Here is a 12,216-nt window from a genome sequence, read left to right as displayed (position 1 = left end):
GAAAACTTCTGGGGCAGCTGTGAGTGAGCAGGTGAAGCTGTATGGGGAGGTGCCAGCATATAAATAAATAAATAAATAAAATGCATTTATTTGCTTAGAGCTGCAAACAACCATAGCAGCTGCAGTGGTCCTTTTTAATGTGGCTTCCTTGGACTTTTAAGCCCAGATGATCCGACATACTGCAGTGAAACTATAATGAAAAAGTTTTTTTTGACAACCCTTAAATACCAGCTGCTTCGACCTTTTAAAATCCTCTCGCCACATTAATCACACTCTGCTTCGTCCTTTAAACCACGAAGCAGCACGTACAACTCGACGCTAAGAATACATACATGTTTCAGATATATTTTGATGTGTTCAAGGTACATGCATTCATGTGTAAACATAGACTCAGCCAGTTAGAGGCTTTGGATTCATGGTAGTCAGATAGTATAGGATACACACAGGCACAAACACTTGGGCAAACACACACACACGCGAGCACACGCGCGCGAGCACACACACACACACACGCACCTGAGATGCCTTTATTATCGGGCCAGATTGTTCAACAATACTATAGCTTCAGTTTCCTTTCAAGTGTGAAACATACATATATGGTAGTAGTGTGCTATCGGTTAACGGCAGTAAGTCTTCTGGCAGTGCTGAATCAGACAGTGGTTTGAGCTCCAACCATGTTGTAGCTATCAGCTGTTTTCCATTCGTTTAGGATGAAGACTGAGAAGATGATCGAGTAACACAACGAGAAGATCAGAAGAAAATATAGATGAAGTCGGCATGTACTGTATGTCTCTGATAAATACTGTATCTTCACGTACTAAACCTAATCGACAACAGTATTAGAATTCAGTGTTTATGCTCAAAAATCGAAAGTGTGGCGACTGGTATATGTGGAAGCACACGAGTAAAAGTCTCCAAGACTAAAACTACAAATATCTGAGTGTTAAACTTAAGAAAAAGAAAAAAAACCTCTACGATCATGTTTAAAAAACTTCACAGGAAGTCACCGACTTAAGCAGCTATTGTTAAAATCATACAGAGTACTATGGTGTAGATAGCACATCTAATAACAATAGCAGTAATAATACTATCTAGAGCTCTGAATTGGGAATAGTAAATTACTGATGTTGCAGCCTGCTTAGTGTAATCAAACTAAAAACACTAAAATTAATCTCATGAGTCGAGTCTGCCAATTTTAATAGTGATCTTCCTCTTGACAAATAGACAATGCCCTCAATTCTGCTTCTGCACACTAAATCTGGGCGCGCACGGCACAGAGAGAAATCTCCGAGAATAGTGATTAACCCCTGAAACCAAAGTCCTGGAAAATACTGTTAGAAGTGTAAAACTAAAATGATCTTGGGGAGGGGGGGGGGTCCCAGTTCAGGAGCTGCCAGCCTTGAAGTTCAGATTCACCATATTTATCCTTCATGTATACCAAACGTGATAATTAACCGCTAAATGGTGCATTTGATTGCCCTCTCAGCTCAGAACGTCAGGAGGTATTGCATCACTGGAGGTAACTGGATTCAGTTGGTCATCGGTTAGTAAGAATTAAATTAAAAAGGGTTGATTAACTTCCTGTCTAAAATTCAGACGGCAGAAGATCTGAATGAATAAAATACTGATACAGACACATGAGTTTTTTTCTGAGTTTTCCAAGAAGCGGGGAAGTGTTTCATGAATATTTTCCACACTGGGCTTTGCCTCAGACTGAATCAAAGCTGTCACATTAAGGTCTCACATCTTTGACTCCATCAGTCATTATCTAGGCCAGCTGTACTTCCTGTCCCAGATTCAAAGCTAAACAAGGAGAAGTACCTGCAAAACAAAGCAAAATTGCAAGACCTGCATGAATTAACTGTTGTCTTAAAACAGGGCTTAAAGTATTTCTTTGTGTTTCACACTGTGCTGTATTCCATTACATTATTTTATGCTATTTCAGCACACTGATGTGATTTTATTTTATCCTCAAAGAAAAAGTAAAGTAGTTTAAATTGCTTTTTAAAGGTGCTATTTTTTAGAAAAGTAGGAGTGTGAAGACGATGCAAAAGATTTAATTTGGATTTGGACCCGTTTTACCCATTCATTCACTGGCTGCTTGAAGGCAACTTTTTGGTGATAAACATGGAAATGTTAGACATTTCGAACTGATGAGAGGGACCTGAATGCACCATTAGTTTTGGTTTCTGTCACACTGAAAAGTGCATGTTTACCCCCCCCCACCCCCCATCCCCCCACCTTCAACATAAGGCAGCCCCTGAATGTGGACAGCCCCTCGTATCCGCTCAAAAACAGGAGTTACTTCCTGTGAGGTCAGTGCTGATGTCATCTGGAGGTGTGGACCTGGTGGTTGGGTGGCTGGGCGTAGAGGTACTTCCAGATGGCGTAGTAATGTATGGCCGCTCCCATAGCTACAAACATGTGCCAAATAGCGTGAGCGAATGGGACAATGCCGTCACTTTTGAAGAAGACTATCCCCAAACAGTAGCAGGCCCCGCCGACCAGCAGCTCACACAACCCGGACTGCTCCGGCTGAGAAGAGGCATTAAGTTTATTATTTTTAAACTGTTTAATGGGTCATTTTAAACCCAATCAAGCAGCAGAAAATGTGAGTGGCCTCACCATTGAGAGGATGACCAGGGCAGGAAAAACTCCCATCACTGTGTAGCAGATCAACTCCATGAGCTTATACCTATGACAGCAATGGGTTACTGAGCACAGGTGTTACTGAGCGTAAAGTTAGGCAATCTTAATAACAGCTTGGAAAAAGCTTAATCAATTTTAAAAGAAGTTTAAATATTTGACATACTAAGAAAATAAATATGTGAGCAGACCTCTCATGGAAGAAGAAGACGTAGGTGGTTCCAAAAGACGCCATGACCCAAACTAACCAGCGCATGTGACACGCCCAGGGACCCAGCTCTCGCAGGTTTAGCCTGTTGAAAAAATCAATCAATCAATCAAAAAAAATGCCATCTACACATGCAGTTTTGAAAAAATATCTCTGTCCACATGTAAACGCTAAAAATAAAAGGGAGGGAAAGACTAAACAGGGTTTTGTACCCTTACAAAACCTTAAGTACTTCAGTAAAGTTTTTGTTTTGCTGGAAAAGCAGCTAATTTTGAAACGCCTTCAGCATTTCAAATGTTAATTATTAAAGACAGTATTTTGATTGGTATAGAATCACAACTTAGGAATGAACAAAATGCATATAGCGTACATAAATTAAAATTTTTCAAAAAAGTAAATTTATTCAAAACCGACGTTGGGATTTGGGTTGTGACAGCGTCTGTGTTGAATGTAGAGGCGCCCGAGTGAACTTCGAACGCCTCTGTCGTTCTAAATGGAGGGACAATAATTGCTGTTTTACGTGTGTATACTTAGATATACACACGTAAAACTGCCGTAAAACTGCAGATAGTCAGAGTAACAGCAATGGTAGTTTGTCTATATCCACTATTTTAGAAATTAATGTCATGTAAACAATAACGTGGCGCACAGCGTCACGTCAAAAAAGGCACATACCTTTGACAATGCATGACGAAATCTCATGGATTCATCTTCTAATTGCAGATCTTTTAAAATACAGCATGATGTTTATTTTTTAAACTATTATTCCAATCAGCTCATAAAACAGGATATGCTTTGGCTAACTTGTCACTGATAAGATCCTAAGTTTGCAGTTTTAATTTCGCTGACCAATAATTTTCACCACCAACCTTTTTTTTCTTATGGTAAATGGATCTTATATAGCGCTTTTCTACTCTTCTGAGCACTCAAAGCGCTTTACACAACTTGTGCATTCACCCATTCATACAAGCACATTGTTCTTAGTGCTTTCTAAGTAGCATTCACACACTCATACTCGGATGGATGGATCGGAGAGCAATTTGGGGATAGTATCTTGCCCAAGGATATTTGGCATGCAGACTAGGGGAAGCCAGGAATCGAACCACCAACCTTCCGATCAGTAGATGACCTGCTCTACCGCCTGAGCTACAGCCACCCTTATAAAAACAAGATAATAACTAAACAAAACAGAAACACAAAACAGGACAAAAACCAGGCTAAAACGTATTGACACTTTTGCCTCCAAATAAAAATGAGATGAAAATGAAAATCTTCTGATGACATGAAATCCAATCAGAACTAATGGACGCTTTGTAAACCGCGTAGAGCAGTTTTCACCGTTAACACCAATTTTAAGTCAGATCCACTTGCTTGTCACATTTGATTAAAAAGAAAAGGGGGGGGGGGGGGGGGGAGATAATAATAATGTCATCTTTTATTTACAGTCTATGTAACTTAATCATGACTGACAACAGGAGGGTGCATAGGTTTTCTCACAACGGACCCAGACTGAGGATTAGTTTCCTTGCAGTTAGCTCAACAAACACTCTCTGAGTGCCAGTTATTGGAAACACTATTTGCTATCTGTAATATGTGCTGGAGGTGGTGGTTGTTGGGGGTTCTGTGTTATGTCTGTTGCTGTTATGTTGATTTTAATCATCTTTTGTGTGTTTATTCATATTCAGAGCCCCTTGTACCACAAGTGTTGAAATGAGCTATATAAATAAAATTTGAATAATGTACTTACTTATATATACAGTTTACACACACCCACACACGCCTAGCAGGCTAGTTTGTTTACCAAGGGGCGTAGGAAGCAGCGATGAAGAAATAGATCACCATCCTGTCACACATGTGAAAACACTGCTCCACAGACCTGAAGAGGGAGCAGAAACAGCTCAGAAACGACTCAGTGACACTGTTTAGATATGAAACATCATTATTAAAAATGATATATTTAAAATAATCCAATGCATCACAGATATTGTGCTACAATGTATATATGTGGGTGTGTGTATATAAGTATATACCGTAAGTGGCGCTTCTTCCAGGCCACAGTGTGGAAGAGGGTGGAGATGATGAAGAGTGAGCTGAGCCCCGCCCCATACACCCAGGCTGACAGCCGCTCCCATTGGTCCTCTGACTGGAAGTGCAACACTGAGCTTCCCAGCAGGCTGGGGATTATCCACAACTAAATGAATTCATAGCATAAATGAAACATGAGGCACAAAGAGGCAGGCAGGCAGGACTGACTGTAAACACGAGCATGATGCTGCTGATGTTATGTAATGATGATTTTTCTTATTTTCACTGGGTTTAATGATCACTTTCTGTGTGTGTGTGTGTGTGTGTGTGTGTGTGTGTGTGTGTGTGTGTGTGTGTGCATTTACCGCATGCGTGGCACAATTGGCAGCATGCTCATATTCGGTGGGCTGGTATCTCTTGTTAGGAGGAACACGATTGTTCATATACCTGCAAATGATCACATTTATTAACAATTTTACTGTGCAATACTTAGCTGAAATTTATATAATAGTGTAATAACTAGGGTGGTAATGATGTGGTGATAATTCCAGTTAGTGACAACACAGTAAAATTTTGTTAACAGTTTGATAACCTGTGTGTATTAAAATGATAATTTCCCATTGCTCATCAATAGGCTATTGTATATTATCTTCTAATTATATGCATGAAGGTTAGTATTATGTGGTTATTATCTCCTTTTTCACACAGCAAGGTAGTTTGCTCCCAGTTATTACTCTTTTTAAATTCCACTGGCCTTCTGGGACCTGTCCAGTCTGGATTTAAAGCCAGGTATTAAAGTTATGGCTTTGAAACAATTTAATTCCCATCTTAAACACAGAGCCTTCCTTTCCTGTCTCCTGAGTTCACTCCTATTTTTTACGGAGTCCCCCAAGTGTCTGTTTTGGGTTCACTTTTCCTGGCTCTATAACTCCTCTTCTTGAATCCTTAATGGAAATCAAGAGCCAATTCATTCATTCTTAGTTCCTATAAATTGGGAGGTGCTTTTTCTCTTCCTTATAAACTGTGTCCCCTCTCTCTCTGTGTTAAGTCTCATGTGAAGAATCTGGATCCTGAGCTACATTTTAACAAACAAATTGTCATCTGTTGTCAAAACAGAGCTTTATCGTCAAATATTTCAAATATTTTCTATTTAATCCTTACACAGAAAAAGTAATTCGAGCCTGTTGCCTGTTGTTATAATTTGCTGTATTGTGGTCTCCTTTAGAAGTTTCTATCTTGCCTCCAGTTACTTCAAAATGCTGCATCTAGACTTAACTGGTGCTAAGAAATTAGATCATATCATTCCCATAATGGCTTCACTACATTTTGTCCCTTTCCATTTAAGAATTAAATTCAAGATGTATAAATAGTTTTTAAAGCTCTCACTGGTCAGGCACTCACCTATATGATTTCTCTTATTCACCTTCACACAATCCCTCTTTTCTTAGATATAGTGACAAGCTCTGACTTCGTGTTCTCTGTTCTGGGCTCAAACAGATGGAAGGACTTTCTCAGTTGCATCCATCATCGTGGAACCAGCTTCCTGTGTTCATTGCAAGTGCTCCAATTATTGCCGTCTTTAAATCTGAAAACATAGCTGTATTTCATGGTATTCTTGGGTTCATAATCTGAAACTGGTGGTGGTTATTTTGTATTGCGGGCACATTTAAATTTGTGATCTTGTACTATTATTTTTGAAGTTTTTATTGTTTTGTGCAGCTCTTTGGACAGTTTTTTTAACTGTGCGTTACAAATTTTTGATTATTACACCACTATTATCATGTTATTACTGAGCTGTACTATAAAGTGCTACCTTTCTTTTTATTACAGGCAGCAGCATTTATGCAAATGACACATTTCACATTTGCTCACATTTAAATGCTTCATCATCTTAACATCTACACTTAAAAATACATACAAACTGGGTCGCTCATTAACCGAAGCCAAAGGTCTCTATCATACAAATGGATCTGTTCAGACTTAGTGGTCATTTATGCAAATATGCAAAATTTGAATTTTAAGCAATATTGCTGTTTTGTAATTATTTACTCATTAACTTTACTCTTTCCTTTATAAGTAAATAGAACAGAAACAGTACATGTAATTTGGCATTAAAAAAATTTCACACACACACTCCAAAAAATTCTCAGTCTGAATTTATGGCAATATTTAATGAAATATGTATTCTATAGAAATGGGTATTTCAGTTTAAGCTGTTAGGTGTTGTTTTGAAATATACCTCGGATGTTACTGGGGTTTATGGAGCACATGTTGCTTGCTTAAAGGTCAGTTTAAAAAAATAAAATAAAATTGGACTCTTTGCATAATCCATATTTCAATATGTTCCTTTTTTCCTTACACTTAACTCATCCTTTGACTGAAACAAGCTGTTCTCGCTTTACGCCAACTGTTTTCTAATAGACTGCTCCTCACAAGGTTTGAACAACAGGTGGGCGGGGCTTTGAGTCTAACAGCCAAGCCTGGGAGTGCGTCAGGATGATCAAATTAGGTTATCTACTCTCACTGACATGATACAGAATCAAGGGTAAAAAAAAGTCAGTCTGAAGCCTGAGCTATTGGCCAACATTTGTTGTACATACACTAATGTAATTATTTGAGGCTTTGTCCATGTTTGTAATGAGCATCTGGCATTGCAACAGAATTTATATAACAAGAGTAATGGGTCCACTTTAATAGGACTTTGTAGAATTAAGCTGCAGACCAGATTTACTGTGTATGATATTTAAACCCACTTGTATCTCAATGCTAACAATCCACCCCACCCTCTTGTTTCGCTTAGCAACGCTACTACATGCTTCAACTTGTTGCCATGACTGCCGTTGCCTGGCAACAGTGGGTAACCACAGAGCGACTGAAGCAGAGGTTTGATCTCTTTCAGAAACGGCTCACACATACAGCCATGCCCACATTTTCTCACATACACACGCACACTCCGATCTGTTCGTTTGATTGCGAACACTCAGTACAGAAACTCAAACAGTTCAGGAGGTAGCACCCTGACAGTGATGTCACTGTTGTCATGGAAACCACAGGCAGGGATTGTCCTCCCCTCTTCCCTACAACAGAAAACTCCTCGCTGCTTTCATCTTTCTTTCTTCGCCTCTCTTTCCTCCTCCCTCTCCCGTTCCCCCACCATGGCTCCTCTCTGCTTCCCAATGATGAAATTAACATGCAGGGAAGGCAAATGATGTCTTTGCAGACACACAAAATGTAAGCATGTGCACATCCACATGTTGTAAGTCGTAAGACATGAAAAAGAAGGAAAGGGAATACCGCTCAGAACCTCAAAGAATCCATTTGTTTTTATGAAATGCCCCCAACAGCTAATTATGCTGTCTATCTGAGGAGCTGTGCATGCATGCGGCTGCAGAAACAATACTTCTAAATAATCTAAAAAGAGGAATATCACAGCTGTGGGTATATGCGTGGTTGTTGTCAAAATGCTGATAAGACATTCATGATCCTTCATGAACATATATACACAAGGAGAACTAAAGAAAGATGATGTAAAAAGGATGGCAGCACCTTTCACTTCCCTTTCTCCTCCATTTGCTGCTTTGTTTTTCAGAGTGACACTCATTAGGAGCTATTAATACTAACCGGCCCAGCCCAGAAACACCGTCTTGTCCCAAATAAAAGACTTCCCCACCCTGTATCCAACACTGGCCTCACACTGTCTGGCTTACTCTCTGTAGTGCGCACACATACAAGTGTGTGTCAGTGCCAGGCCCAGCAGGCCTGGTCAGGTCATTAATGACTTTATCAAGCTGGCTGATAATTAGCAGGCCAGAGGCCAGGCAGAGGGACTCACTCATGGGGCAGAGCAGAGCTGTGGAAACCCCGTGACATCTCTGCGTCTCTGTGGTCTAAATGAACCATGAAGACCTCGGTCCAGTTAACACAGGACATGAATTAACACTGCTTTACTTCATGGGTCTTTGTGCTATTATGTAAATCTATAATAAAGTTAACATCCACACACTGCTGAAAACAGTTGCCATATAACTGTTTTTCTTTGTTATAGCACTGTAAATCAAACAGGTCTTGGATTAAATTAGACAGTATATAGATTAAAGAACCACAATGGTGATTAAAATCTGATCATTTAAGCTATATATCCTAGTAAACCTAACTGCAAAAAGCTGGGAAAATCTGATCTATCAGCTATTTCAAAACTTTTGAGATTACCCCCCGTCTTGTCACGCTAATACATCCAAAGGCCAAAAACATTTCTTTTTTAAACTGATACACAACATAGAGAAGCTGCAGTTAGTCACAGCTGTGAAGATAAATCACTGGAAATTTCATTCTGTTTTTTTTTTTTGTTAAGGCTCCTCTGACGTCTTGATTGAATCATTTAATCGTTTTGGTGTTTTCTTAGAAAAAGCCAGCCCGGGTCCTGTGGCAGGAAGTTGTGACGGGTACATGTTCGACAGCGCTTGAATGAATAAATGAATCTAGAAATGTTACATAACAAAAGTAACCACCACACGCTTCCTTAAAGTGCCCTGCATTGTGAAACAGCTAAAAATATATTTAGCTGTGATGTACTCATAAAAGACAACTGACATCATATCTGATTAAAAGAAGCAGCATGATAATTTCGCCTCAGCCCATAATGTGGCACACATGACTTCATGTGTGAGCTGTGGGAATTACAGTCTCTGCTCGCGAGATGGAACAAATACTACTCCCACAATTGCCTCAGTTGGCCTATTTTTTGAAGCAAATAATAATAATAATAAAGTATCTCTCTATATATACCTATGACTCTATTTTGGAAGCATTTTTTTAACATCAATTCAGTTTGGTTGGGTTTGGAGCTAAAAACAAGACCACTAAACATATAACTCAGAGTGTGGAAGTTGTAATGGACAGCGAACAGAACAGATGATCAGCTGATTCATAGCATAAAAGCAGTCAGCAGATTAGCAGAGCATGAGCTGAGAATGAAAATAATTCTGAGTTGCAACATTGGTCTACTTCGTTTGTCCTCGGGACAGCCTCAGCCTAGATCCAGTTGGCTTCTGTGTGCCAGATATTAAATAAAGTTGAAAAGGCTGAGGAAGAGGAGGGGGTGGCCTTTCCTCTGTGTCACAAAGATCACAGGGAAAGAGGAAAAAGGAAGAAGTAGCAAGATGAAGAGAAGGGGGAAGTGGCAGGTTGTGTGTTTGCTTAAAATAAAATAAGAAATAAAAGAAATCCTGAGCTTGAATATAGAAATTTGAAAAAGATACATCACTAATTATGAGACATGCAGAAAATACATATGAGTTATTTACAGCTGGTTCCCAATGAGCATCCTGGACCTCATCATCATCATCACTACCAAAAAGCAGCCTTTCTGTTCATCTCCAGTCTCTAACCGTATATTGAATGAGCTCACCCACCTTACAAGATTCATTTACAGAGGAAATAGGCAACAGTTGACGGCAGACAGACAGTGTGGCCAAAGCCTGAATCCCCCCTGTGAGTGATGGGCGAGTTGGCCGCCGATAATTGATTAGTTCAGCGTTCAGATCTGCAGCGAGGAGGTTTAATGGAAGGTAACGAGCACGTCGCCTTTTCACCGTCGTCGTCTTATCCACATCTCAAGCAGCACTGGGAGACGCATGCATCCCGACCCAGCCGCCTCCAGAGGGTCCAGTCCGGAAGTGTGGGCGTCAGTGGGGGGACGAGGGGATGAGTCTCAGTCGGTGCTGATGCTTGCTCGCTCTTTCTCTCTCTCTGTCTTTCTCTCTCTCTCCCCGCCGGTTCACCTCATCACGACTCGGTGAGGGGGGCTGTTCTTCATCACTGAAGGCTGCCACATCATTCTGTGATGAGGGGCTGATTCAGAGGCAAGTCGTGCCTGCAGTTCCTGCTTTGGTCTCTAGGTGGAGGCGCAGGCGCGCTCTCAGGGACTGGTATTATGTAATAAGGCGACGACGTTAACGCATCTAATTATCGAGTCAGAGAAGGATTATTTAAAGCGACACTCAGCTACGGCTCCTAGTCTGCGCGGCGTTTTACCAGGTATGAACAATATAACCCCGTGACGTCACTGTGATGTCATCTGGCTGGGTCTTCAGTCTTCCTTGAGACACATAGAGACTTTTGCTGCTAATATGTGGACTGTCGCTTTTTAATAAAGAACCAGATATCTTGAATATACAAGATTTTAATTACTGAATCTGAATGTAATTATAAAAACATCTCATTTATGTAATTTTCTGTTTCTGCGGCGGAATTAATGAGATATGCTACAGGAACCAAGTGGGGCAGAAATAGCTCCTCACACTGACACGTTTTTCAGTTATCTATTTATTTACTGGCAGCCCCTTACATACATTACAGGTCAGAATATCTCCCCCTTTGATGCTTCAGTCTTGACTATTTTATCATTTCAAACCTGACCTTGGCAGGTCGCTTGAACTTAGGAAGAGGCAGGAGGTCTGATAGCTGATAGGTGTTCTCTGTTTTTGGCTTTTTTTAATTTTACTCAGAGGGATACTTTTTGCTCCACCTGATCTATTGGAAAACTATTAATTATAAATATATATTGTATGGTTAATTGCTAAATATTCACTGCTGACACCTGGGAGTTTCATGTCACAGTTAATTTAAAAAAAATTAAGAGTTTGAGCACTATAGAGGAAGATAAAAAAGTATTTGATTAGATTTTTTTTAAACATCAACAAGACCAAAACACACTTGTAAGTTTGTGCAGCAGGATGTTTTCCCATCAATCGATGAGCAGCTACAACGGCAACAGCTTAGACAGTATTGTACCTGTATTAACAATCTAATAGCATCGATCTATCACGTGAGACACTGCAGTGGATGAGGAGATGTGCATTTGGCTGAAAACCCATCAGTGCTTTTAAAGAACCGGGACTGAATACATGAGTATGTGGAGTCATGTTGATCCTGTGTCTCACATACAAATGTTCATTACTCTTAGGCAGTGGGGTTTGAAAGTAGGGATGGGTAAACTCAACATTACAGATGTAATAATCCCACGTTTCTGTCCACCTGATTCGACCTACAGTTTACAGGCACGACAGCAGCAACAGGAATTCTTGCTGTTCGCTTTAACTGAAAGACTCGGTGAGATAAGACATTTGGTCTGAAGAGGTTAACGAATTGATTGCTTTAATGAAACGTGAGTATAGCAGGGCATCGCCAAACTGTCTGATATATAACACCAAGAAGTTGTAAAATTGCTGTTTTGTACTCATGGCGGGTTTTTCAAACTTGTGTTCGTTAATTTTAAGCATTATGTTATCTAACCAGTACGTTTTAGGATGTAAATTTTATAAAAATGGAATAATATA

At 40.0% G+C, this 12,216-nt stretch overlaps 1 protein-coding gene across 2 annotated transcripts; it reads right to left on the bottom strand.

Annotated features, from left to right (window-relative positions):
• Window positions 1-2,253: 2,253 nt before the first annotated feature.
• Window positions 2,254-10,825, bottom strand: LOC147327513 (monocyte to macrophage differentiation factor 2-like). Of its 2 annotated transcripts, none has more exons than XM_086295178.1 (7): window positions 10,291-10,825; window positions 5,245-5,326; window positions 4,885-5,045; window positions 4,656-4,730; window positions 2,838-2,939; window positions 2,626-2,695; window positions 2,254-2,535 (listed from the first exon to the last, which is right to left on the bottom strand). In XM_086295178.1, exons 1-7 carry the CDS (start codon window positions 10,302-10,304, stop codon window positions 2,329-2,331), a joined length of 711 nt encoding a protein of 236 aa, XP_086151304.1. In that variant the 5' UTR covers window positions 10,305-10,825; the 3' UTR covers window positions 2,254-2,328. The 2 variants fall into 2 exon arrangements, with proteins under 2 accessions (XP_086151304.1, XP_086151305.1); XM_086295179.1 differs by lacking the exon at window positions 10,291-10,825 and adding an exon at window positions 6,281-10,283.
• Between the last annotated feature and the right edge of the window lie 1,391 nt (window positions 10,826-12,216).

The sequence above is a fragment of the Aulonocara sp. 'chitande type north' Nkhata Bay genome, linkage group LG6 (assembly GCF_057382095.1).
Source record: "Aulonocara sp. 'chitande type north' Nkhata Bay isolate Kocher_YH1m ecotype deep benthic linkage group LG6, A_spYH_male_GT1.1, whole genome shotgun sequence".
NCBI lineage: Eukaryota > Metazoa > Chordata > Actinopteri > Cichliformes > Cichlidae > Aulonocara > Aulonocara sp. 'chitande type north' Nkhata Bay.
Note: the sequence above shows the minus strand (reverse complement) of the source record. Positions and strands in the feature narration are given on the sequence as shown.

Bases quoted from the DNA above. Each gene is read 5' to 3' on its own strand.
- LOC147327513 (XM_086295178.1), bottom strand. The intron at 2,940-4,655 runs GTAAACAAACTA...TTTTTTCAACAG, and splicing joins GCTGCTTCCTACGCCCCTTG to GCTAAACCTGCGAGAGCTGG. The intron at 2,696-2,837 runs GTCTGCTCACAT...TTGCTGTCATAG, and splicing joins GTCTTCTTCTTCCATGAGAG to GTATAAGCTCATGGAGTTGA.